This window comes from Vipera berus, assembly GCF_964194415.1.
Source record: "Vipera berus genome assembly, chromosome: 1".
In the NCBI taxonomy this organism is placed as follows: domain Eukaryota; kingdom Metazoa; phylum Chordata; class Lepidosauria; order Squamata; family Viperidae; genus Vipera; species Vipera berus.
The window spans coordinates 360,721,923-360,748,518 of NC_138202.1; the positions used below are offsets into that span (position 1 = coordinate 360,721,923).

Consider the following 26,596-nt stretch of genomic DNA (forward strand, 5'->3'; position numbering starts at 1 on the left):
GAAGAAGAAGAAGCTGGAAGGGACCTTGGAGGTCATCTAGTCCAACCCCCTACTGTGGCAGGGAACCCTGTACCATTTCAGACAAATGGCTGTCCAGTCTCTTCTTAAAAACTTCCAGCATTTGTTGGAGACGGTAAACTTCTCTCGGGGCTTCTCCCCTCCTCCAATTCAGACACACAGGTATTCCTCAATGTACGACCACGAGGGGCCACAGATAATGATGATGATGATGATGATGATGATGATGATGATGATAAAGTTGGAAGGTACCTTGGAGGTCATCTAGTCCAACCCCCTGCTCAGGCAGGAAACCTATCCCATTTCCGACAAATAGCTGATTGATGGACGGATGGATGGATCAAATTCTTAACTGCCCATTTCCCTCCTAAAGGGTCCCTGGGTGGTTTTACAATAAAATGACTGTCATAAAGTATTAAAAACCAAAGGCAACTAGTCCTCAAGATACATCCCATTCTGTGACTGAAGTTACAACAGTCCTGGGAAAAGTGACTTACGACAGCTTTTCACACTTAATGACCATCACAGCATCCCCCGCCATCACGTGATCAACATGCGGACGCTTGGCAACTGACTCCTATTTATGACGGTCGCAGCGTCCTGGGGAGGGGGGGGTTGGTCACGTGATCCCCTTTGGCATCCGCCTACCAGCAAAGCCAAGCGGGGAGAAGCCGGATTTACTTAACAACCGTGTGACTGACTTAACACAGGCAGCGATTCGCTTAACGACGGTGGCAAGAAAGTTCATAAAACGGGGCAAAACTCACTCAGCAAACGTCTCGCTTAAGAACTGAAATTTTGGGCTCAGAAATTGTGCTCGTAAATCGAGGCCCTTCCGTAATCTAAGATAATTTTTTTTAAAAAAAAAATGAAATGCAAATGCAAAAAGAAATGTAATTTTGATGGAGGATTCAAACCCTTTCACCCCAACCCATGCCAGGGAGGACTCTGCTTTGGGGGGGGGGGAAATTCTGCTTTTTTTTTAACCTGACCCTCTTTTTTTCCTCAAACCCCTCCCCCCAACCAGCATGGACGGGAAACGCTTCCTGGAGCTGGGGAAGGAAGAGGATTTGCACCTGGAGCCCGAGGTGCTGGAAGGTGACCTGGACGGGGGTCTGCCCAGCACGGAGGACGTCATCCTGAAGACCGAGCAGGTCACCAAGAACATCCAGGAGCTTCTGAGGGCTGCCCAGGAGTTCAAACACGATAGGTCAGGAAGGGGCTTCCAGGAGCCCCCTTTTTTTTGGGGGGGGTGTCCCAGGGGGGTGGGATCTAGCCAAGGATCTCTCTAGCCAAGGATGATGGTCTTGGGGAAGGACCCAGGGCTGAAGATCCAGGTGGGAGTGGTGAGGAAGCTCAATGACTTTGCCAAAGTCAGAATTGGAGTGTGTGTGGCTGGGGGATTCTGGGAGTGGAAGCCCACCCCTCTTAAAGCATGATGGCTGGGGGATTCTGGGAGTGGAAGCCCACCCTTCTTAAAGCATGATGGCTGGGGGATTCTGGGAGTGGAAGCCCACCTCTCTTAAAGCAGGCTGGCTGGGGAATTCTGGGAGTTGAATCCACCCCTCTTAAAGCAGGCTGGCTGGGGGATTCTGGGAGTTGAATCCACCCCTCTTAAAGCAGGCTGGCTGGGGGATTCTGGGAGTGGAAGCCCACCCCTCTTAAAGCAGGCTGGCTGGGGGATTCTGGGAGTTGAATCCACCCCTCTTAAAGCAGGCTGGCTGGGGGATTCTGGGAGTGGAAGCCCACCCCTCTTAAAGCAGGCTGGCTGGGGGATTCTGGGAGTTGAATCCACCCCTCTTCAAGCAAGCTGGCTGGGGAATTCTGAGAGACCACCTCTTTTTGGAGGGTGGCTAAGTTGTAATTTCAAACGGTCACTAAACAAATGGCTATAAGTTGAGGAATATCCATATTTGATGCCGAACCCTAATTTCCCCCAACGATTGGGGTCCCCTCGCCATGTAGGACCTTGGGCCGCCTGTCCCCCCCCCCCCCGGACTCTGGATCTTACTCTTTCCCTCTTCCTCCCCAGCAGCTTCGTCCCCTGTTCGGAGAAAATCCACACGGCGGTGACGGAAATGGCCTCGCTCTTCCCCAAGGTAGGGGGGGCCAGAGGTCGTAGCCCACCCCCTTGCATTCCAACAGGGTGGGGTGCAGGTGACCTTCTGTTACGAGATTCCTTCTTTGGGGGTCTCCCTTCCTAGCTAGCTCCCCTCCTAGCTTTGCAACATGTGGACTTCAACTCCCAGAATTCCCCAGCCAGCAAGGCTGGCTGGGGAATTCTGGGATTTGAAGTCCACAGGCCTCAAAGCAGCCAAGGTTGGATGGACACCTCTGATCGAAGGAGAAGGCAACTTTTAAGACTTGTGGACTTCAACTCCCAGAATGCTGGCTGAGGGATTCTGGGAGTTGAAGTCCACTAGTTGTAAAGGGGCCAACTTGGGAGACCCCTGCAGGAAAGGACAGGGGGACGGACGGACCAGATGGATAATTTGGGGCGATAGAGAAGGGACGACGCTGTACAGAATCGGGGGGTGGGGGGCTTCAAGTTAAGAGAATTGAAACTGGATCCAGCAGCTCCCACCCCTAGCCCACCCACTCCATGCTGCCATGTTTGCACGGGACCCCGACCTAAAATAACCCACACAATGAGTTGGGCAGTGGGAGCGTCTAAATTCACATTATTTGGGCCCTGTTATCCTGCCAGATTCACCACGTCGTCGTTACAGATTGTCCTCAACTTGCGACGGCATTTGAGCCCGTTTCCATTGCTAAGCGAGGCTGTTGCTGAGTCTTGCCCCGTTTTACGACCTTCCTTGCCACCGTTGCTAAGCGAATCGCCGTGGTCGTTAAATTAGCCACACGGTCATCAAGCGAATCAGGGTCCCCCTGTCGTTGACTGTTGCTGGTCAGAGGGTCACCAAAGGGGATCACGGTGACCGTCATAAATACGAGTCAGTTGTCAAGCGTCAGAATCTTGATCCCGTGATCCTGGGGATGCTGCCACGGTCATAAGTGTGAGAACAGGTCATAAGTTACTCTTTCCAGCGCTGTTGTGACTTTGAACGGTCACTATATTCAAGTGATCCAAAGCAATCTGGATTTCCCAGAAATCTTTGCTCCGGGGCAAAAGGGGATGATTGCATTCACACACACACACACACACACACACACACACACACACAGGTCCTGGTGAAGCCGGGGTGGGGGTGGGGGTGAACTGCTCACCCTGGGAGCTAAGATCTTCCAGGCCGCCAAGGACGACAACTGAGCAGAGGGTTGGACTAGAAGACCTCAAAAGTCCCTTTCAACTCCGTTAGAGCTTACGAGCACCATGGAGCCCAAAATTTAGGTTGCTGACTGAAATATTCCATTCGGCGAGTTTGCCCCGTTTTACGACATTTCCTGCCACTGTTGTTAAGTGAATCTTTGCATCGGTTAAGCAAGACACACAGTCGTTAAGTGAATCCAGCTCCCCCCCCCCCCCCGTTGACTTGGCTAGTCGGGCGGTCGCAAAAGGGGATCGCATGACCTCCCCCCCCACAAGACACGGCAACCATCATAAACAAATAACAAAGCATCCAAATTTTGATCATGTGAGCCACGGGGGGGGGGGGCAATGCTGCAACGGTCGTTAAGTGGGAAAAATGGTTGTCAGTCTTTTTTTCCAGGACCGTTGTTAACTTTGAACGGTCGCTGAATGTATAGTTATAAGTCGAGGACTCCCTGTATTTATGGCAGTTGCACCGTCTTAGGTGGGTGGGGGTCACGTGACACCACCCCCCTGTGGCCTTCCCAGCTGGCTTCCGACAAGCAAAATCAATGGGGAAAGCCCGATTCGCTTAATGACCGCACGGTTCGTTGAACGACCGCAGCCGTTCGCTTGACAAGGAAGGTCGTAAAATCGAGCGCAACTCGTTCCGCAGCCTCGCACTGGCTTAGCAGTGTCAAGGTCAGTTGCGGCGGTAAGCCGAGGATTACCTGCAGTGAATCCTGCAGCAAGTAGGGGGGGGTGGACTAGATGATCTTTTAGGACAGAGGTTCTCAACCTTTCGGGCACCAGAGACCACCGGTTTCCGTGCGCTGCCTGCATCTCACGGGTGTTGCTTTGCGTGTTTGTGCGGCCCGGTTGCTGGCGTGCTGCGGCCCGGTACCGGTCTGTGGCCCTGGGGAGCGGGGGTTGGGGATCCCCCGTGTCAGGATCTGATCCTGCGATGCTTGGAGAAGCCTGCCAATTCTGGCCCTTTCGCCCGCAGAAACCGGCCTTGGAGACGGTGCGCAGCTCTCTGCGCCTGCTCAACGCCAGCGCCTACCGGCTGCAGAGCGAATGCCGCAAGACGGTACCACTCGAACCCGGCGCGCCGGTGGACTACCAGCTCCTGACCCAGCAGGTCATCCAGTGCGCCTACGACATTGCCAAGGCAGCCAAGCAGCTGGTCACCATCACCACCCGCGAGAAGAAGCAGTGAGGGGGGGGAGGGTCCCCTTCCTCGCTCTCCCCCACCCCACCCCACCCCGCCGGCCAGTTTCTGCACTGCACACCTGCCCGGAACGGTGCAACGATAGAGCAGGAGGGGGGTGTCCTGGTGTGTGGGGGGGTGGGGGTGGGGGGGTGTAGGGGAAGGACGGGCAGGGGGATCTTGGGCAGTGTAAATACCCCCTTCCCTCTTCTCCCCCCCCCAGGAGGGACCTCCCCTCATATATAGTGCGTGGATCTGTCCTTCCATGTCCCCCCCCCTCCCCATGTGATCACCTGTCTGTATAGAGAGAGAGACCAAGTGTATTTATCTGGCAAATTCCCCCCCCTCCCCCAATAGTGTTAACACTGGAATAGCAACATCAAGGAAGGCGCTGAGATCGGAGCAGCCCCCCCCAAAAAAAAGCTGGGCTCCCCCTCCCCCTCTCCCTTCCTCCCCCCCCCTCCCAGGCAAGCAAGGACTAATCTCTCCTCTTTGGAATCCAGATTTTTTCTTTTTCTTTTGTGGGGGGGTTAGGGTTTTTGTTTTTTAAAAAAAAAATTCTTGCTTTGTCCTGCATTCGACACCCCGGCGGTTTTGCGGACCGTGTGTGTGTGTGTGTGTTTCATCTGTGTGTGTGCGTGTGTGTGTGTGTCTCCAGTGCCCCCCTCCCCTCCCCTGCGGAGAAACGTGTGAAGCTGAAGACAGCCATGGGGGGGGTGGATGTGGGGGGGGGGGTCTGCAGGGGTACCTGGGTGCTGCGCTGGAATCTCTGGATTCGAATCTTGTACATTTGTAACAAATAAAAGAGAGGATGCCGACGGCAGCGGAGAGTGTGGCTTGGGGCTGAGTCCCCTTGGAGGGGGACCTGGGAGGGGGGGGGTGTGAACCCAACCTTAAGGGGCTGTTGGAGGGGCCCAGGAGACGGGGTTAAGTGGGGTTAAGATTTAATCCGAGGTTGGGTAGGGCCAACACGGCTCAATGGCCTTGGTGCTCTCTGAGTTGGGTTGTTTTCTTGCGGACGTTTCATTACCAGGCTGGGTAACATCATCTGTGCTCAAAAGAGTTACGCTGCTGGCTGCGGATGTTACTTACCTGGGTCAGGAAAGGTCTGCAAGGAAACCACCAAGGACCCCACAGTCATCTTCCTCCTCCTCCTCCTCCACAATCCCCCCTCCCCTCTAGCCCTGATGAGGTCCCCTAGTTGGGTCACGAAACGTCTGCAAGAAAACCACCCAGCTCAGAGGGCACCAGGGACCCCACAATCTTCCTCCTCCTCTTCCTCCTCCCTCCTCCTAGCACTGGTGATGTTCCCTGGTTGGGTCATGAAACGTCTGCAAGAGAACAGCCAAACTCGGAGAGCACCAAGGATCCCACAATCTTCCTCCTCCTCCTCCTCCTCCTCCTCCTCCTCTTCCTCCTCCTCCTCCTCCTCCTCCTCCCTCCTCCTAGCACTGGTGATGTTCCCTGGTTGGGTCATGAAACATCTGCAAGGAAACCATCCAGCTCCGCGAGCACCAAGGACCCCGCAGTTCAACCCCGAGCAACAAATATTCTCCTTTATCGGCGCCCTGGGAGCAACCTGCTGGTGCACAGAGTGACCGGCCTGCACTTGGAACAGTGGAGGAATTGGGGGAGGGGGGAAGCCCCCTCCCCCGTGCTGAGCCTTGGGCTGCTGAAAGGCTAGATCAGCCACCTCTAAGAGGGGCTTCTGCATTCGCATCCGGCACTTGTCCACTCCAGCGAGTCAACCTGTGTCTTGACCAGGGTAGTTAAAAAAAGGTTGAGATGCGAATTCTGCAAGGGACATTTTGAAAGTTTTGATACCCCCCCCGAAACCCCCACCCCAGACACTCCTGAACAAAGTCCAGGCGCCGAAGAGGCGCCGAAGAGGCTGACCCGGGCCATCAAGCAGGCTGACATTAACCCACCGCTCTGGACTTCTGACCGTCATCTTCTACCATTGTGGTTTTCAGCCTTAAGGGGGGGCCTTGCAGCTGTGTGGACTTCAACTCCCAGAATTCTCATTTCCCAGACCGGGGGAATTCTGGGAGTTGAAGTCCATCCGTGTGTGAAAGAGGCCCAGGACGAGAAAAACTGAATTCAACCGTCCGTAAGAGACACAAAGTGACCCTTGGCTCATGACAACTGGGACCCGAATGTCCGTTGCTAAGCAAAGCGATGTAGTTGTCCAGGTTTACCACCATTGTTTGCCATCCCTGGAGGTTTTCGAGAAAAGACCAGACAGCCATTTGCCCGGTATGGCCTCTCATGGTCTCCTGCTCGAGCAGTGGGGGTTGGACTAGAGGACCTCCGAGGTCTCTTCCAACCCTTTTATACTGTGTTCTGAGTTCCATACTCAAAATGATCAAATTCCTGACAGTGAGAACAATTAATCAGTGGAACAACTTGCCACCAGAACTTGTGGGTGCTCCATCACTGGAGGTTTTCAAGAAGAGACGGGACTGCCATCTGTCTGAAATGGTAGGGTCTCCTGCTTGAGTGGGGTGGGTGGGGTTAGACTAGATGACCTCCAAGGTCCCTCCCAGCTCTATTCTGATTGATTGATTGGCTGATTGATTGAAGTGGTCTAGGGCAGGGGTAGGCAACCATGGCTCTTTGAGGACTCGTGGACTTCAACTCCCAGAATTCCTCAGCCAGCATGGCTGGCTGAGGAATTCTGGGAATTGAAGTCCACAAGCCATAAAGGGGGCCATAGTTCCCCCATGCTGGCTCAGGAATTCTGGGAGTTGAAGTCCATGAGTCATGAAGAGAGCCATATTTCACCATGCTGGCTCAGGAATTCTGGGAGTTGAAGTCCACGAGTCATGAAGGGGCCATAGTTCCCCCCTGCTGGCCCAGGAATTCTGGGAGTTGAAGGCCAAAAGTCATGAAGGGGGCATAGTTCTCCCATGCTCAGAAATTCTGGAAGTTGAAGTCCACCAGTCATAAAAGAGCCAAGGTTGCCTATCCCTGGTCTAGGGTCTCCTGCCTGAGAAGGGGGCTGGACTAGATGACCTCCGAGGTCCCTTCCAACTCTGTTATTCTATGATCTAAATCACAGCAGTTGTTAAGCGGATCATATTGTCATTAAGCAAATTGGCCTCCCCCATTGATTTTGCTTGCCGGAAGCCGGCCAGGAAGCTTGCAAATGGCGGTCACGTGAATCCAGGATGCTGAAACTGTCGTAAACATAGGCAGGTTGCCAAGCACCCACATTTAGATCACAGGATTGTAGGAATGCTGCAACTGTCGTCAGGACGAGGAGTCAAATTTTTAGCGCCGTTGTAACTTTGAACAGTGATTTCAAAGAATGGTTGTAAGTCAAGGACTTCCCTTACAATGTTATCCGATGCCTCCTTTCACATCACAACAATTTGTCCCGGATAATATGAGGTTTCCTGCCTCGGGCAGAGGGTTGGTCTAGATGACCACCGAGGTCCCTTCCGGCCCTAGGATTCTATGCAGCGGATTAAAACGTGGTTTGCTAGCTGGAGACGGGGCCACGTGAACCCAGAGCGTGGGCAAAGCCTGTGCCAGCTGAGCAGGGGGCAAAGAACGAGTGCGGTGCTGCGGGCAGCTGTTCGTAGGAAAATATATTTTATTGAGTAAGAAAAGAGAAGGCAGAGGGTGGGCCCGGAGACCCTCCCTGCTTGGCTGCTGGGCTCCCTCCAGGCAGGCCGGGCCGGGGGAGGCGTCAGGCGGAGAAGGAGCTGTCGTCCTCGCTGGAGGAGCCCGGCAGGAGCCTCTGTGGCTGCTGAAGCGGCTGCCGTGAGCGCTTGGCCCGTCGGTGACGCGAGAAGAGGCGGCGTTTCAGGACGGCTGTGGAGGGGGGGAGGGAGGGAGGGAAGAAGGATATGGGAGGGAGGGAGGGAGGGGATGGGAAGGAGAAGGGGGAGGAGATGGGAGGGAGGGAGATGGGAGAGAGGGAGGAAGGGAGGAGATGGGAGAGAGGGAGGAGATGGGAAGGAGAAGGAGGAAGGAAGGGAGGGAGGGAAGAAGGATATGGGAGAGAGGGAGGGAGGAGATGGGAAGGAGAAGGGGGAGGAGATTGGAGGGAGGGAGGGAAGAAGGAGATGGGAGGGAGGAGATGGGAGAGGGAGGAGATGGGAAGGAGAAGGAGGAAAGGAGGGAGATTGGAGGGAGGGAGGGAAGAAGGATATGGGAGGGAGGGAGGAGATGGGAAGGAGAAGGGGGAGGAGATGGGAGGGAGGGAGGAAAGAAGGATATGGGAGGGAGGGAGGGAGATGGGAGATAGGGAGGAGATGGGAGAGAGGGAGGAGATGGGAAGGAGAAGGAGGAAGGGAGGGAGGGAGGGAAGAAGGATATGGGAGGGGGGGAGGAGATGGGAAGGAGAAGGGGGAGGAGATGGGAGGGAGGGAGGAAAGAAGGATATGGGAGGGAGGGAGGGAGATGGGAGAGAGGGAGGAAGGGAGGAGATGGGAAGGAGAAGGAGGAAGGGAGGGAGGGAGGGAAGAAGGATATGGGAGAGGGGGGGAGGAGATGGGAAGGAGAAGGGGGAGGAGATGGGAGGGAGGGAGGAAAGAAGGATATGGGAGGGAGGGAGGGAGATGGGAGAGAGGGAGGAAGGGAGGAGATGGGAAGGAGAAGGAGGAAGGGAGGGAGGGAGGGAAGAAGAATATGGGAGAGAGGGGGGGAGGAGATGGGAAGGAGAAGGGGGAGGAGATGGGAGGGAGGGAGGAAAGAAGGATATGGGAGGGAGGGAGGGAGATGGGAGAGAGGGAGGAAGGGAGGAGATGGGAAGGAGAAGGAGGAAGGGAGGGAGGGAGGGAAGAAGGATATGGGAGAGGGGGGGAGGAGATGGGAAGGAGAAGGGGGAGGAGATGGGAGGGAGGGAGGAAAGAAGGATATGGGAGGGAGGGAGGGAGATGGGAGAGAGGGAGGAAGGGAGGAGATGGGAAGGAGAAGAAGGAAGGGAGGGAGATTGGAGGGAGGGAGGGAAGAAGGAGATGGGAGGGAGGGAGGAATATGAAGAAGGGAACAAGGGAAGCAGGGAGAGAAGGGAAGGTAGACGGGAGGGAGGAAGAGTGAAAGGAAGAAGGGAAAAGTTGGGAGGGAGGAAAGGAAGGAAGGATATGGGAGGAAAGGAAGGAGGGAGGGAGAGGGAAGGGAAGGAGGGAGAGAGGAAGGAAGGAAGGAAACGAGGGAGATGGGAGGGAAGAAGGAATAGGCGGAAGGAAATAAGAGAAGGAGAGAGGAAGGAAGGAAGGAAGATGGGAGGGAAGGAAGGACGGGAGAAAGGGAAAACGGAGAGGAGTGGGAAGGAGGGATGGAGGAAGGAAGGGAGAGAACGAGGGAAATGGCATCAGAGGGTGGCACCAACTGCCACTGGCCAGCTGACTCTGCCCGTTCCCTGATTCTGGAAAGCCAACAGTGCTGCCAGCATCCATTGGAAGATTCCCCCCCCAGTTGGGGGGGGGTCTGCAGTGGGGCTGAGGTTGCTAACTGGCTGCCCTATCAAGAAACCACTTCTTGGGGGGGGGCTGCAGGGGACAGTCAGAGGAGTGTTTTTTCAGCCGGCAGGGGCATTATGGGAGTTTGGCATCTGCTCCTCTTTCAGTCAGCAGCCAAGGTCGAGACCGGCTGGTCCAGCTGGCATCTGCCCTGGCGCTCAGACGGCGCCCCCTTTTCACCACTTTCGCCCCTTTCCTAAACCAGAGCCGTCCTCCTCCACTTACAACCTCGACCGGGACGTTCGGTTGCTAACCGAAGCGGTTCCCGAGCGGCCTCCGATTTGGGGAACCTTCGCCGTGAAGCAAATCGCTGCTTCTTCAGCCGCATCACGCGGTCATTAGGCATCGACGCCGTCGTGGTCATGAAGGCGAGGACTGTTCCACAAACGCTCCCAAACCGGGGTCCCTTCCCCCCCGAGGGGTGGGAAAATCACACGCACCCCCCCAGCCCGGACTTACCGGCCACCGTCTCACGCCCCTCCTCGCCGCTGGTCATCCAGTAGAGACTGGTCCCGCGCCGGCACTTCCGGTGAAGACGGGTGTAGAGCACGGCCAGCGTCAGCAGCACCAGCAAGAAAGTCAGGGCACTGGCAGCCCAGGCCGCTTCCTCCGTCCGAGGAGTGGGCACACGGAGAACCCCCTGCCCAGCCTCCAAGGCACGGGCTGCCGACGTAGCCCGCCGGCTGTCCGGGCACCGGCACCCAGCTTCGTGCGCTGCCCCGGCCTCCGTGGCTGTGCTGGGCGGTGGTGTTTGTGCACCTGAGCGATGCCCGGGCACCTCGCCGACATCGCCCGGCCGATTCGGGAGGGTCCTTTGGGCCGGCTTCAAAGAGTCTTTCTCCTCCTGGAAGGTGGGCCGAGCGAGGCTCAAGAGGCTTTCCTCCTCCTGGGCGCGGCCGCCTTTTTCTGCCAGTCTCTTGGTGCCAGTCGGGGCGAACCGAGGGAGGAAAACGGCACGTCGAAGCCGTCCGTATGTCCGGAACTGCTGGACCACCGGCAGCCTGTCCCAAAGGGGGAGCAGCTTCTGGAGGGATTGGCGATTGGAAGGGTTTGGCGGCGGGAAGGAAAGGAAAAACAGATTGAGCCACATCAAGGGCCTTCAAACGTGGCCACTTTAAAGCCTCGTGGACTTCAATTCCCAGAATTCCTCAGCCAGCCTTGCTGGCTGAGGAATTCTGGGAGTTGAAGTCCACGAGGCTTAAAGTGGCCATGTTTGAAGACCCCCCGAGCTACATTCTCGACTTAACGGCTGCAATGGAGCCCCAAATTTCTCTTGCGAAGTGAGACCGTCGCTAAGTGAGTTTTGCCCCCTTTTATGACCTTTCTTGTTGTTAAGCGAATCACTGCATTGTTAAAGCTCGTCACGGGGGGTGGGGGTGGTTAAATGAATCTGGCTTCCCCCCATTGGCTTCACTTGTCAGAAGGTCGCAAAAGAGGGTCACTGGGACGCTGCGACTGTCATAAATAGGAGCCAGTGGCCAGATTTTGATCACGTGGGGATGCGGCTATGGTCGTAAAGTGTGAAAAACAGTCACAATTCTATTCTATTCTATTCCATATTCCTATTCTATTCTATTCTATTCCATTCTAATTCTACTTTATTTTCTATTCTATTCTATTTTTATTCTATTCTATATTCTGTTCTATTCTATTCTATTCTATTCTATTCTATTCTATTCTATTCTATTCTATTCTATTCTATATTCTATTCTATTCTATTCTATTCTATTCTATTCTATTCTAATTCTATTCTATTCTATTCTATTCTATTCTATTCTATTCTATTCTATTCTATTCTATTCTTTATTCTATATTCTATGTTCTATGTTCTGTTCTGTTCTATATTCTGTTCCGTTCTGTTTATTCTATTCTATATTCTATTCTATATTCCATATTCTATTCTATTCTATTCTATACTATCCTGTAATTCTATTCTATTCTATTCTATTTTTTATTCTCTATTTTCTATTCTATTATTCTATTCTATTCTATTCTATTCTATTCTATTCTATTCTATTCTATTCTATTCTATTCTATTCTATTCTATTCTATTCTATTCTATTTCTATATTCTATTCTATATTCTATTCTATACTCTATTCTATATTCTATATTCTATTCTATTCTATATTCTATATTCTATTCTACTGCAAACATATCTCATTTCCAGCTTTCCCCTCCCCAACTGTCCCCCCCCCCTTTTTACCTGCTGCGCTGGGCACGCACCTCTGCCCATCCCCCTCTGCAGCCACCGATGATGGAGGCGCGTCTCCAACCCAGGGGCCGCGAAGGCCACTTCAACTTTGGGGGCGTGCAGGGTGGTGCCCCGGGGGATCCAGACGAGGGGCTGGAAGAGAGAGGCGGAAAGAGGGGGTCACCCATTCCTGTCCCCCAGGACAGGGGAGGGGGCCAGTGGGCCAAAGCAGGGAGAATTGGGCGAGGAAGACCTACTTAAAAGCAGGGTGGAACAGAAGGGCGATGGGGAGGGGAGAGAGTTGGCCTCCTAGTAAAGACACCCCCCTCCCCCATTTGTCTGAAATGGTATAAGCCAGGGGTAGGCAACCTTGGCTCTTTTATGACTCTTGGACTTCAACTCCCAGAATTCTTGAGCTAGCATGGCTGGCTGAGGAATTCTGGGAGTTGAAGTCCACGAGTCACAAAAGAGCCAAGGTTGCCTACCCCTGGGATAGGTTTTTCCTGCCTGGGTGGACTTCAACTCCCAGAATTCGCCAGCCAGCTGTTTGAGGCTTTTCAGATGGGTGGACTTCAACTCCCAGAATTCATAGCTGGCTGGGGAATTCTGGGAGTTGAAGTCCACCCACCTTAAACGCTCTCAAACTGAGAAACACTGCTTTAAATAAAGTGCAACCTGCTCTCAGAAGAAAGGATCTGTGTTTGTGTGTGTGTGTGTGTGTGTAGGTGTGTGTGTGTGTGTGTGTGTGTGTGTGTGTGTAATAGGATTATTTGCGTAGGAGTTGGGGATTTTAAAGTCCTTTTTTCCCAGCCTCTGGCCTTTTGGCAGCTCCCGATCTTGGCTTTTCGGGAGGTGGTCTTTCTCTAAGAGGAGGGCAGGGGGGCTTTGCCCCGGGTAGAAAAAGTGTGGCAAGGCTCAGCCCCTTTGCAACAGCTCTGGCGGGGCACCTGGCATCTCCGCTGGCAACAGGTGGCACTGCCAACTTGGGATCTGCTTGGCAAGTTGGGAGAGACTGCGGCTGCCACCTGGGCAGCTGCTGATTGGTCCAGGGCACAGAGGGAGGGACTGCTGGCTTTGCAGGCAGCCAACGGGGAGGAAGGGGGGGACGCCCCAAAAGATTTCAGAAAATATAAGCAGAAACAAAGTCCGGCAAGGCAGCCAAAGAGGATTTGTCGCTGGGTCTTAAAATCCACCTGGTTTATCCAGGAAAGCCCAAGGGTTGCAATCTCTCCCCGAAAATCCTGCTTGGGGTGCCCAGAGGAAGAGGCAGCAGTGGGGCTAGTTAGTGGTCTGAAAGCCCCCCCCCACACACACACACCTCTGAATGAATTTCTAAGACTCCTTGCCGCCTTTGGGATGTTGTATAGTATTTTTTATGTTTTTATGTTTTTATGCTTTTAAGATTTTATTTGTACACTGCCCAGAATTTCTCTGTGTTGGAGAAAGAAAGAAAGAAAGAAAGAAAGAAAGAAAGAAAGAAAGAAAGAAAGAAAGAAAGAAAGAAAGAAAGAAAGAAAGAAAGAAAGAAAGAAAGAAAGAAAGAAAGAAAGAAAGAAAGAAAGGGAAGGAAGAAAAAAGAAAGAGAAAGAAAGAGAAAGAGAAAGAAAGAAAAGGAAGGAAGGAAGGAAGGAAGAAAGAGAAAGAAAGAAAGAGACAAGGAAGGAAGGAAGGAAGGAAGAAAAAAGAGAAAGAAAGAAAGGAGGGAAAAGAGAAAAGAGAGAAAGGGGGAAGAGAGAGAAGAGATAAAACAGAAAGGAAGGAAGGACAAAGAAATGAAAGAGAGAGAGAAAGAATGGGAGAAAGGACAGAAAGAAGTGAAAGGAGAGAAAGAGGGAGGGATTAAGGGAGATAAAGAAAAAAGGAAGGAAGGAGAAAGAAAGAAGGAGAGAGAGAAAGGAGAGGAGAGAAAAAGAAAGAAAAAGAGGAGACGGAAAGGGAGAGACAAAGGGAGAAAAAAAAAGCGAAAGGAATGCAGGAAGGAGAAGGAGAAAAAGGAAGCAAAAGGAAAGGAGGGAGGGAGCGAAAGGCGGATGGCTGGAAGGAAGGAAGGAAGGAAGGAAGCAAGCGACCCCCACCCAAAGCAGACAAGCCATGGGGCCGGGGCTGATGGGTGGGGCGGGGGAAGCGCGAGGCAGGGCCCTGCCGGGGGTTGGGGGGGGGAAGGAATGGGGGGGGCAGGGCAGGAGGGGCTCAGCTTGGGTCCGCCTACTCCTTTGCCCCTCCCCCTTTTTCCGCACCCTTCAAGGGCGGGGCCGAAGGCGCCCCTCGGGCATGGGAGTCGAAGCTCCGAGGCCAAGGCTGCCCCTCCCTCGGAAAGGGGCCCGGGTCGCCCTCTTCTCAGGCCCACTTCGGTGGACAAGTCTCTAGTCCCTAGGGCAGGGGTAGGCAACCTCGGCTCTTTTATGACTCCTGGACTTCAACTCCCAGAATTCCTGAGCCAGCCAAGCTCATAAAAGAGCCGAGGTTGCCGACCCCTGCCCTAGGGGGCTCCCCATTCCATGTGCCGACTTGTAAAGCCCAGGGCACCACGGGGGTAAAGCAACCTCGGCTTCTCCCGCTCTAGAAATCCTGGGTCCCTGGAGGGCATCCATACCACCCCGGACACTTTCCGGGGTGGGGTGGGTCCACCTTCCCTGCAGGGGGGCCTGCAGTGGGGAGGCGGGGCGCCTTTCCTTTCCCTCCTCCGGCCGCCCTTCGCTGCCTTCGCACCCGAACAGAATTTGAGTTGAATAGAGCTGGAAAGGGGGGCCTTGGAGGTCTTCTAGTCCAGCCCCCTGGCGCTCAAGCAGGAGATCCTATATCCCGTTTCAGACAGTCTTTTCTGAAAAAAGCCTTGCTTCGCAGGGCTCTCAGGAGACACCCCCCCCCCAAATCCGGGCAGGAGCGGGCCCGCGCGACACGTGGCTGCAAAGGTCGTGGGAAAGCCGAGACCTCCCTTGCTGGCTCCCCGGGAAAGACCCCCCCCCGACCCGGACTCCCGCAGGGCCTGCTTCGCACAGCCGCGAAGCCCCTCCCTGGACCGACGCGAAGCCCGGGGGGGGGCTGCACCACCCCTTTCCGTGGAGGGAGGGGGCAGAGGGCCGCCCCCTCCCCCGATCCGCCTCCGACGCCCCCGCCTCACCTGCCCGCCGCCGCCGCTCGCCAGGCTCAGCAAGAAGAGCAGCAGCGGCGCCCCCGGAGGCGGCCGCGGCTCCCCCATCGGGCCTGGCCGCCCCCTCCTCCTCCTCCTCCTCCGGGGCCAACCGAGGCGGCCCCACTGCCCGGCCCTGCCCAGCCTGGCCGGGGCGGAGTCGAGGCGGGTTTCCCCTCCTCCTTGCTCAGTCTAGTACAGCGTTTCCCAACCTTAGGAACTTGAAGATGCGTGGACTTCAACTCCCAGAATTCCCCAGCCAGCATAGCTGGCTGGGGAATTCTGGGAGTTGAAGTCCACGCATCTTCAAGTTCCTAAGGTTGGGAAACGCTGGTCTAGTACAATGCAAAGTGGTGGAAAGATACAAAATGACAAAGAGGCGGAAGGGACCTTGGAGGTCTTCTAGTCTGACCCCTTGCTTAAGCAGGAGACCCTTAGAAGTCGGAAAGAGCCTTGGTGGAGCAGTGGGCTAATGCCTCCTTAAGTAACACCAGCTGCCTGCCATTAGTGCAGGTTCGAGTCCCACCAGGCTCAAGGTTGACTCAGCCTTCCATCCTTCCCAGGTAGGTAAAATGAGGACCCAGATTGTTGGGGGCAATTAAGCTGATTTTGTAATAATGCCGCTTGGGGTGTGTGTGAAAGCCCTAATAAGCAGGCATATACATAGAATGAAGGCTATTGCTAAGCACATTGGTTTGTGCTTAAATTGTAAGCCGCCCTGAGTCTTCGGAGAAGGGTGGGATATAAATGGGATTAAAATAAAAAAATAAATAAATAAAAGATCCCAACAGGATCGGAAAACCCGAGAACTTTCCTGACAGTCAGAACGATTAACCAGTGGAACCACCTGCCTCCAGAAGCTGTGGATGCTCCAACACCGGAAGTTTTTTAAGAAGAGACTGGACAGCCATTGGTCCGAAATGGTATATAGGGTCTCCTGCCTGAGCAGGGTGGGAGGGTTTGGACTAGATGACCTCCAAGGTCCCTTCCAACTTTATTATTATTATAAATCACCGCCTGCAATTTTGCAAGCCTCCTGCTGGGGTGGATGAGATCCGAGAACGGCTTAAACAGAGGGGCCTTTAATTCTGGGACAATTAATAAATTAGGAGGATTTAATTTTGCAACAATTCATAGTCACCACGATGCAAAAAAAAAAAAGATGCTGAGATTCTGGAAAGAGTGCAGAGAAGAGCAACAAAGAGGATCAGGGGACTGGAGGCTAAAACATACAAGGAACGGTTGCTGGAATTGGGAATGTCTAGTCAAATGAAGAGAAGGATGAGGGGTGACATGATGGCAGTCTTCCAGTATCTCAGGGGCTGCCCCAAAGAAGAGGCAGTCAAGCTCTTCTCCAAAGCCCCTGAAGGCCGGAGAAGAAGCAACGGATGGAAACACATCAAGGAGAGGAGCAACCTGGAACTAAGGAGAAACTTCCTGACAGTCAGAACAATTAACCTGTGGAACAACCTGCCTCCAGAAGTGGTGAATGCTCTTCTTTTTAAGAAGAGACTGGAAAGTCACTTATCTGAAATGGAGATGTTTTTCCTGCCTGGGCAGGTCCCCTCCAGCTGTAATTCTGTAAATCATTATGTCCAACTGGCCTGTTTACAATCCCAAGTGGGATCAAGTGACATTGTCGTTCATTAGGAATCAAGTGGTAATGTTGCTTTTTACTGTATTATTAAATTTTGATGCCATCCTTTCCCCCTACAAAGCGACTCTGGGCAGCTTACAGATTATAAGAAGACATCTAGAAAAACAATTAAAACATTAAAATTACTTAAAAACTTTCAGTGTTGGAGCAGCCACGACTTCTGGAGACAAGTAGTTCCACTGATTAATTGTCCACACTGTCAGGAAGTTTCTCCTTAGTTCCAGGTTGCTTCTCTCCTTGAACAGTTTCCATCCGTTGCATCTTGTCCTGCCTTCAGGGGCTTTGGAGAAGAGCTTGACTCCCTCTTCTTTGGGGCAGCCCCCGAGATACTGGAACACTGCTATCCTGTCCCCCCTCGTCCTTCTCTTCATTAAACTAGACAGACACAATTCTTGCAACTTTTCATTTGTTTTAGCCTCCCTGATCACCTTTGTTGCTCTTCTCTGCACTCTTTCTAGAACAGGGGTATTCAGACTTGGCCCTTTTACAACTTATGGACTTCGACTCCCAAAATGTGCCTGGCTGAGGAATTCTGGGAGTCGAAGGGCCAAGTTGGAAGACTCCTGCTTGAGGACTTCGACTCCCAGAATTCCTCAGTCAGGCACGCTGGCTGAGGAATTCTGGGAGTCGAAGTCCACCAGTCATCAAAGGGCCAAGTTGGAAGACTCCTGCTTGAGGACTTCGACTCCCAGAATTCCTCAGTCAGGCATGCTGGCTGAGGAATTCTGGGAGTCGAAGCCCACCAGTCATCAAAGGGCCAAGTTGGAAGAGCCCTGCTTGAGGACTTTGACTCCCAGAATTCCTCAGTCAGGCATGCTGGCTGAGGAATTCTGGGAGTCGAAGCCCACCAGTCATCAAAGGGCCCAGTTGGAAGAGCCCTGTTCTAGAGTCTCAACATCTTTTTTTGTATGGTGGCGACCGGAAGCGGGCACAGGACTCCAAGGAGTGACCTCAACAGGCACTTAGCAAAGACTTGGCGAGCGGGGAGAGGCAGCCCCCCCCTCATCCGGCCTCAACTCTCCTTAAAAGCCCCTCCCAAAGACTCAGCTTGCAACTGTCTTCCTGTTACAGATCTGGGTCATTTCAAGATAACCTGCCCCCCCCAGGCCCCATTCACAGAGAACGGTCTTGCTCTGGACATGGGGGCGTGATTCAGGTCAGTGGCAGCCCCCCCCCGCACCCCAACGCTCAGGAACCACAAAGCCATAATCTCGGAAGACCCTCGACTCTGGATTCGCTTTGGCCCTGGGGGGGAGGGGAAGCTGGTGGGGACATCAATGGGTCAGCTTTCCAAGGGAGCACACCAGGGCAGTGGGTCACCCACCCGGGCAGTGGGTCACCCACCCGATGTGGCTACTGTGGAGGGTAATGTGTGTGTGTGTGTGTGATCTTACTGAAACGTTTTAAAATTTCAAGACCGCTGCTCCTCGGGCTTGGCGCCTTGCCCGCAAGATTCTTTTGACCGGCTCTACCAGGAGCCCCCAAAGCCACAGCATGCACTGGCAATTGTGTGTGTGTGTGTGTTTTTACAGCAGACCACGGTCCCCAAATGCCTCCAACCGCCAGGATGAAAAATGGGAGGAAGACGGTCCACCCGGAAGCAGGCCTGCCTTTGGAAGGCTGCTCAAAAAACACCCCCCCAAGATGCAACACTAGGTTTTCCAGCTGCAAGGATGGAAGGAGATCCGCAGGAAGACGTTGTGTGGGTTGCCACAAGGGTAGGGGTCGTGCAGGTACCTCAGAGGTGCCGAGTCTTGCCCTTCGTGAAGAAACCCTGAAGTGCCCAGCGATGCGGTGGAATCGTTAGGTGCACCATCTCCCAAGCAGATAAAACTTTTTCAGAAAAATCTTTGGTTTGTACAGACTAGCGGAAACACGTCCAGGAGCCCGGCTTGTAAGCTAATGTACTATTAAGTGGAAACCAGCTAGGAAATAAATGGAAAATTCTCCTACACACACACACACCAACCCCCCCCCCCAACCCTTGAGATAAAATGAGATGAGGACCCAGATTGTTGGGGGCAATAAGCTGACTTTGTAATAATGTGTTGGGGTTTTTATTGTGGATTTTTATATTACTATCTATTGTTTTAGTTTGGGCTCCTATTTAATTCTTTTTAATTTTTGTACTCTGTATTTTTATATGTGCCCTGTTCACCGCCCTGAGTCCTTCGGGAGAAGGGCGGTATACAAATATAATAAAATAAAAAATAAAAAAATAATGCCACTGGGGGGGGGGGGGCGAAAGCCCTAATAAGCAGGCATATACATAGAATGAAGGCTATTGCTAAGCACATTGGTTTGTGCTTAAATTGTAAGCCGCCCTGAGTCTTCGGAGAAGGGCGGGATATAAATGGGATAAAAAAAAAAAAGTGGAGAGAGAAAATAAGAATTATCAACAATTTACACTCTGGCCTGAATTGTGCGTGTGGGGGGGTCCTAGGTGGTCTCTGAGCTTGGTGGTTTTCTTGCAGACGTTTCATGACCCAATTAGGAAAAATTATCAGTACTAAAAGGAGGAGGAGGAGGGGAAAGTCTGTGGGGTCCTTGGTGCTCTCTGAGCTTGGCTGTTTTCTTGCAGACGTTTCATGACCCAACTGGGTAACATCATCAGTGCCAGAAGGGAGTGTGGGGTTTACACTGTTTATGTACTGTGCCCTGCCAGTGTTGGTGGGAATGTTGTTTTCTTCTTGGCATATCCTTGATTAGGCTGCTCCTTACTGGTAAGCCACTGGCAAACCACTTGTAAATAAACAGAGAACAAACCCCCCCTCCCCTTTCCCCCTAACACTGACGACGTTGCCTAGTTGGGTCATGAAACGTCTTGCACAGGGAAACAGCCAAAGCTGACAAGAGAAAAGAATTAGGTTTTGCAAGGCGAGCCGCTAAGGAGCTCCAATTTGAACTGAGCGCAGCAGGAAAATCGCCTTTCACACACCGATTCTGAAAACTCACAACTGTCTCTCAGAAAAAAAAATCGGTTAAACGTGGCCAGCTCCCTTGGCGCGGGAGAAATACATCAAAAAGCACTTACCGAAAATCTGCCTTTGCTTCCCTGCATTGCAACTCTCCAGAAGGCCCGTGGAAACTGGAGGACGCCCCACCCTCCACACACACACACACACACACAGACATACACACACCAACTCCCTTCTCGCACACACGCCTGCAGGAACACCGGCACCAGCAGCGCAAACCGAAAACACTTCAGACCGAGGCAGCCGAGTGAGGTTTGGCAAATTGTTTTACTTAAAAGGTTAATTTCATGGGTAGCCTGGTATCTGGCACAGAATGATGTACACGGCAGGGGAGGAGGAGGAGGAGGAAGAGGAGGAGGATGGAGAGAAAACGGCTTCCGTCGCAATCTACCCTGGCAACAAAAAAACACCCCCCCACACCAATGTCAAATTCGACGTCGCATCGGTTCGCTGTCAAGCAAAAGCTTTTTGAGGAGTGGGTGGGTGGGCAGGTGGGCTACTGGGCATGTCCAGAGTGCCTGCCGACCTAGGCTGTGTCCCCGGAAGAGGCATTTGCCTTAATTGGAGGCGTCTTGAGGACTTGAGGAAAGCTCTTGGGATGCCACCTGGGCAGAATGAGCGGGTCACCGGGGACGCCAACGGGGAGTTTAAGCTTGGTGAGCCTTGGCCGGGGACGATGGGCTGCGGTCTCTGCCCTCCCCTCCTGCTTGCAGTGTTCATCGGCTGAACAGCCACCCCCCCCACCCCACAAGAGAGCTCACAGCAAACTCAGGACTGACCAAGAGGCAGGTCAACCCAGAATGGGGGGGCTGTGCCGCTCCTGGCCCTCCATGTTGTCAGCTGTAGCTGTGCCCAATTCAGGTGTGTGTGTGTGTGGGGGGGGAGGGGGGTGGTGGTCTTCTGCCTCCCCCCATTTTGTTTCCCCCAGGCCAAGCTCCAGACCCTCTTCTGCTCCTGGCATCCTCCCCGTCCGAAGCCAAAGTGGGATGCGGGGCGGGGGGGGGGGGGAAGGGAGGGGGAGGAAGAGATAGCCGAACCAAAGGAGCTGGAGTGGTGTGTGTGTGTGTGTGTGTGTGTGTGCGTGTGTGTTTTTAATTTAGCTAAATTAAAAGTCACACAGATTAAAAAAAAAAGAAAAGAAAGGTCCAAACAGGGTGACACACACGAGGGGTATATTCTTCTATACAGGCATGTCACGGAGAGACATTAAAATAAAACGACAAAAAAAAACACCTTTTAATATTTCTCAGCCCTAGAGGTGTGTTAAAAGGCAAATCCTAAAGTTAGTAGCTAGCGTTTGCTTACAGTGTGCAAGGGAAATAATGTACAACAGAACGCCGGGTGGGGCAGCTGGTGGGAATCTGACCGAGGTGAAGGCCAGCTGCTCCCGGGGACTCCGCGGGTGCCCACAGAGGGACCCCCCCCCTTTCCCTGCCCTGGCACGGAAGGTACCCCCGGACCCGAACACAGAGCCAGCTCCCTCTGGGGCCCCAAATGGGCCCCGCGTGGCTCCTCGGAGGCCGAGTCTCTTGCCGAGGGGGCCCACAGAAACCGCGGTGCCCGCTTGCCACGGCCTTGGCAAGGACTGGCACCGGCTGGCCCCGCCCGTGGCCAACGTCTCCAGTGGCGACAGCAGCAGCAGCAGCCGAGGAGCCGGGACTCCCCGTGGCAAGTCAAACGCCTACAACGGTTGCGGTTTGACGTGTAAACGAGAAAAATAATAATAACAACAATAATAATGTGGCAAGCCCGATAAAAACTGGCAAACGTAGTGTCAGGAGCAGAGAGACACCCCTCCCGCGCTCTCTTTGAAGGAGGCTTAGGGGGCGGCTTATGGCATCGTTCACACGACCTCTGGCGTCTGGGCGTGGTTGGCTGCGGGCCGGAACGGTTCGGAAAGAGAGCGGGCGCACCGGCCGGAGATCCGGCGCGGTGTTCTTGAGGCTGAACTTCGCTGAGATGTCACAGTATTAAGCCCTAAAAAGGCTCTCCTGCCTTCACCCCCCCCTTCCCCCCCTCGCGTGTGCACGTGCAGGCGCTCACTCGTGCGCCACCCAGACCCCCCCCCCGGGGCCGAGCCGCACAGAGGGTTCGAGCAGGTGCATTTGACTAGTGCAGTTCTGTCCCAAGCCATCGCGGGCGCCAGGAAATTCTCGAGGCTGCGCATCGTAGTGCAACGGCGCGCGCGCAAGACGGCTGCGGGCCTGGGGGTGGGCGCGACCCCAAGCCTCTTCCGGCGGGCAAGGTCCTGGGGTGGCACTTTCCCTGGACCCCTCCCTACAAGGAACCGCCCCGAGGTGTGTGGAGGGGCAGCTGACCCAATACGGGGAGAAAAGGAGCTGGGACAAAGGGGGGGACCTTCTGCCTTTCCTCCTGGGGCGGCGGGAGAAACGGGGACCCCACTCTCCCCCTAGCCCTGGGGGTGGGGGTGGAGTTTCCACGCCCCTCCCCGCCTGCACGTAGCTTCCTTAAAGCCGGTGGGCGTCAGGTGAGAGAGCCACGCTACAGCCAAATACTATGACATCCCAAACAGCATGTGCGGAAGGGCGATGCCTGCCGCGCGAGACGGGCCCGCTGACCGGCACACCCCGAGCCTGCGCTGCCCGGGGCCGGTTCCCGGGGTTGGGGGTGGGGAAGAGGCCTGTCAGCGGGCAGACGGCACCGGCAGGGCAGCCCAGCCGTACGGGGGCACCGAACGGAAGGTATTATGTGTAAGACATGTGCGACCCGTTGGATATTTGCGAGGTGACGCTGGCACTGCGGCTCATGCCGGGCTCTGTCCGTCCCCCGGAAGGGGTCCGCCTCAGGGCCTGGGGGCTGTTACGGACCCCGAGCGAGCTGCCCCGAGGCACCGCCTGCAGGGGCCCCGAGGGGTGGCCCCACGGCTGGGGTCCCCCTTGCATGGGGTGGCCCCAGGCCTGAGGCTGGCCTGCCATAGGGTGGCCCCAGGGAGGGCCCGGCCCGCCCGAAGGGTGGTGGGACCAGCTGGAGGCTCCGGGGTAGCTGTGGCTGAAGGCCTCGGGAGAGAGGTTGGAGAGCAGCATGTTGCTGAAGCCCAGGCGCATGCTCTCCGAGTCAAAGGCCTCGATTTCCCGCGCCTGGCGCTCCAGCAGGCCTCGGATCCGTTCCGTCCGCTCGTTCTGCAGAGCCAGCATCTCTTCCTCGATCTGGACAGAAAAGAAATCGGGGGAAGAAGGGGGAAGGGGGGAAGCCGTTACCCCAAAAGGCCAAACCTGCTTTCTGAGGGACCCTAGACACACACACACACACACACACATGAACACACACACCGCTTTTCCCCTTGGCTAGGGTGGGACCCCTGTTGCTGTGACAATCTTTTGAGAATCAGCTGAACAAATGAGGCCTTCTCAGCCGGGAACACTCCGCGCCGGGTCGAGACCCTCCGCCCGGTGTTGCCCTGGCACCACGGAGAACACCAAAGGGGCCGGGGTCCGCAATGGATGGGGCAGAGTTTGCGGGAGTCGCAGTACCAGGAGTCCCCGACTTACAGCAGTTTGCTTACGGACTGTGGAAAGTTACAACGGGGCCGAAAAAAGGAACTGATTGCCTTTTTTTTTCCCCTCTCACCCTTACGACCGTTGCAGCCTCCCCAGGGTCACGTGATCAAAATTTGGACGCTTGGCAACTGACTCCTGTTTCTGACGGTCGCGGCATCCGGGGTGTGTGCGCGGGTGCGACGTGATCCCCCTTTCCCGACCTTCTGACGAGCAAAGTCAATGGGGGAAGCCGGATTTGCTTAACGACCGTGCCGCTAGCTTTAATGACCGTGGCGATTCGCTGAAGAATCGTGTTACTAGCTGAACGCCTGCGGCGGTTCACTTAATGACCGTGGCGAGAAAGGGGGGGAGGGGGGGAGGGGGCAAAATTCATTTAACCCGTGTCTCGCTATTGTAACTTTGGTGTTGCAGTTCTGAACGGTCGCTAAACGAACGGCTGTTAGGACGAGGATCGCTACAGATCTCACTGGTGGGCAGCAAAATTTTAGCCCTGCCCAAATTGGTGAGGCTCTCGGCATTGACGCACAGCACAGGATTTGCGCTTCCCCTTCCGGAGGGAAGTCCTCAACTTCCAACGGTCGGTTAGCGCGCGTTTGAATTTACAGTGACACTAATGAAAAAGACGTGAGCAGTCCTCGTGCTTACGACTGCGGCAGCCTCCCCAGGGCCAAGTGGTCAAAATGTGGGCGCTCGGCTTGTATTTCGGACAGCTGCGGCATCCCTGGGTCACCTGACCCCCAACTGTGACCTCCCCAGCCGGCTTCCGAGAAGCAATGTCAAAGGGAAAAGCGGGATTCGCTTAATGACTGCCCGATGCATTTAACAACATCAAGCGTGGCAAAAAGGGGTCGTGAAACCAGGCGGTCTCCCTTAAGCACCGCCTTGCTTAGCGACGGGCGTTATGCTCTCCATTGTGGCCGTGCATGGAGGGCGGAAGGAGAAGCCAGGGAAGGGGATTGCTGGGAAATTGTGACCCACAACCGCTCGGGTCTCCTAGTCCAGGGCTTTTCAACCAGTGGTACGGGTACCACCCGTGGTACATTGGCACCTGGCAGGTGGTAGGCGACCATCCTAGAAAAGTGGTAGCGGGGGAGGGGAATGAGCTGAACCGGTGGCAGCACCGCCCAAGCCTGAGCGAGAGACGGCTGGAGCTGCAGGGCTGTCGGCTCAGCGGAAGCGCCAGGATCAGCGCCAGGATCCAGCTGGAGCTCAGCACCGATCCTGGGACTTCTGCTGAGCCCAGAAGAAGCGCCGATCAGCTGGAATGTTGCAGCATCTCCAGGGTCTCGTGACTTACATTCAGATGCTTGGCAACCGATTCATATTTATGACGGTCACGGTGTCCCAGGGTCATGTGAAGGGACCAAAACCTGCTGCAACCACCCAGCAGACCAAGGGGGGGGGAATAAAAACCAGACACCCACCCCCCACCCCACCCCCGCTGCCAATCCTCCACAGAAATGCTCACAACCATGAAAACCTCGGCCAGGAGGAAGAGCGCCGCCGGGCGGGCAGGCGGGTGTCTTGCTCGGCTGTGGCTTGGGGGGCACTTTTTTCAGTGCCATGGTAACTTCGAACAGTCACTAAGCGAACTGTTGTAAGTCGAGGACTACCTGCACTTCATCACTTTTTTTTTTTTGGTCATCAAGTTTTTGACCCCTTGCTGGGCGACCGGTGGTACTTGGATGTTGCCACATCCTAAAAGTGGCACAGTGGGCGAAAAGGTTGAAAAGGCCTGGGGGGCGGTCTCCCCAGAGGGGCAGAAGTCGGCTGCGGGTGCCTCCCCCCCCGTACCTTCTGCTCCAGGAGAGCCCTGCGCAGCGAGACCCTCTGCTCCAGCTCCCGCAGCTCCCGCTCGTGCTGCGCCTCGGCCTGCATCTTGATCTTGCTCTGGTAGGCGTTGAGCAGCTCCAGTTCCTGCTGCAGTTGCATCTTCAAGACCTGGCACTCCGCCTCCTGGGCTTCGTCCAGACGCAGCTGGAAGGCAAGGCGGGAGAGGTGGGCATGGCAGGCCGGCTCCAGGGAGGGCGCCTCAGCCTTTGGCCCCCGTCGCTAAGAGGGCCGGGCGTCCCCTCCCAGAATTCCCCAGCCGGCATGGGAATCGAGGTGCACATCTACTGAAGCGGGCTGGCTGGGGGATTCTGGGAGTGGAAGCCCACCCCTCTTAAAGCAGGCTGGCTGGGGGATTCTGGGAGTGGAAGCCCACCCCTCCTAAAGCAGGCTGGCTGGGGGATTCTGGGAGTGGAAGCCCACCCCTCTTAAAGCAGGCTGGCTGGGGGATTCTGGGAGTGGAAGCCCACCCCTCTTAAAGCAGGCTGGCTGGGGGATTCTGGGAGTGGAAGCCCACCCCTCTTAAAGCAGGCTGGCTGGGGGATTCTGGGAGTGGAAGCCCGCCCCTCTTAAAGCAGGCTGGCTGGGGGATTCTGGGAGTGGAAGTCCATCTCATTTAAAGCATGCTGGCTGGGGAATACTGGGAGTGGAAGTCCGCCCCTCTTAAAGCAGGCTGGCTGGGGGATTCTGGGAGTGGAAGTCCGCCACTCTTAAAGCAGGCTGGCTGGGGGATTCTGGGAGTGGAAGTCTGCCCCTCTTAAAGGGTGCTGGTTGGGGGATCCTGGAAGTCCTCCCCTCTTAAAGCAGGCTGGCTGGGGGATTCTGGGAGTGGAAGTCCACCTCTTTTAAAGTGGCCAATGTTGGGGAAGACTCCAGCGCTCCTCATCCAGAAGCCACTGCAGGCAGGCAGCCGCTCACCGCTTGCGTGGACAGCATCTCGTTGATGCTGTGGTCGTACTGCTCGGCCAGGATGGCCAGCTTGCGGGTCTGCTCCTCCTTCAGCCGCTTCAGGACGGCCTTGTGCTCGCTCTTGGGCGTGGTCTCCAGCAGGTGGTTGCGCAAGGCCTTGTACTGGCGGGTCTGGATCTTGCAAGTGTCCTGGAACTGCTTCTTGATCTGGAGCTCCTTTGACTGGGAGGGAAGGTGGAGAAAAGGGAGAGGCTGTCGGGGAGGCAGGGAGCAGAAAGCGGGATCTCTGCCCCGAGGCAGTGGGGGGGGGGAGCCCACCTCTGTTCTCCAGAAGAACGGGAACCTCCAGCAGAGGGAAGGGCAGAGTGGATCCTGCATGCCTGCCCTGGCAGATAATTGGTCTAACTGAAGACCTTTTAGGTGCCAGGCCCA

General features: G+C 54.9%; 3 protein-coding genes across 9 annotated transcripts in view; 1 reads left to right on the forward strand and 2 right to left on the reverse strand.

Moving 5' to 3' along the window:
* Nucleotides 1-4,593, forward strand: part of GIT1 (GIT ArfGAP 1) — a 75,307-nt gene extending 70,714 nt beyond the window's left edge. For 2 of the 4 annotated variants that reach the window (XM_081337955.1, XM_081337958.1), the window contains 3 exons: nt 1,046-1,228; nt 2,054-2,117; nt 4,275-4,593. In XM_081337955.1, coding sequence (XP_081194081.1) covers nt 1,046-1,228; nt 2,054-2,117; nt 4,275-4,487 — 460 coding nt within the window. In that variant the 3' untranslated portion in view covers nt 4,488-4,593. Of the gene's footprint in view, nt 1-1,045; nt 1,229-2,050; nt 2,118-4,274 lie in introns of all 4 variants that reach the window. The other 2 variants (XM_081337956.1, XM_081337957.1) reach the window with 1 other exon arrangement.
* Nucleotides 4,594-7,385: 2,792 nt separating this feature from the next.
* Nucleotides 7,386-12,540, reverse strand: TP53I13 (tumor protein p53 inducible protein 13). Of its 3 annotated transcripts, none has more exons than XM_081314900.1 (3): nt 12,155-12,540; nt 10,409-10,970; nt 7,386-8,297 (listed from the first exon to the last, which is right to left on the reverse strand). In XM_081314900.1, exons 1-3 carry the CDS (start codon nt 12,182-12,184, stop codon nt 8,173-8,175), a joined length of 717 nt encoding a protein of 238 aa, XP_081171026.1. In that variant the 5' UTR covers nt 12,185-12,540; the 3' UTR covers nt 7,386-8,172. The 3 variants fall into 3 exon arrangements, with proteins under 3 accessions (XP_081171026.1, XP_081171025.1, XP_081171024.1); XM_081314899.1 differs by having other exon boundaries at nt 10,409-10,973; XM_081314898.1 differs by lacking the exon at nt 12,155-12,540 and having other exon boundaries at nt 10,409-11,061.
* Nucleotides 12,541-20,155: 7,615 nt separating this feature from the next.
* Nucleotides 20,156-26,596, reverse strand: part of TAOK1 (TAO kinase 1) — a 99,127-nt gene continuing 92,686 nt past the window's right edge. For both annotated transcript variants that reach the window (XM_081337862.1, XM_081337863.1), the window contains exons 18-20: nt 26,174-26,386; nt 25,220-25,402; nt 20,156-23,074 (exon numbers count right to left, since the gene is read on the reverse strand). In XM_081337862.1, the coding sequence (XP_081193988.1) occupies nt 22,613-23,074; nt 25,220-25,402; nt 26,174-26,386 (858 nt within the window). In that variant the 3' untranslated portion in view covers nt 20,156-22,612. The remainder of the gene's footprint in view (nt 23,075-25,219; nt 25,403-26,173; nt 26,387-26,596) is intronic.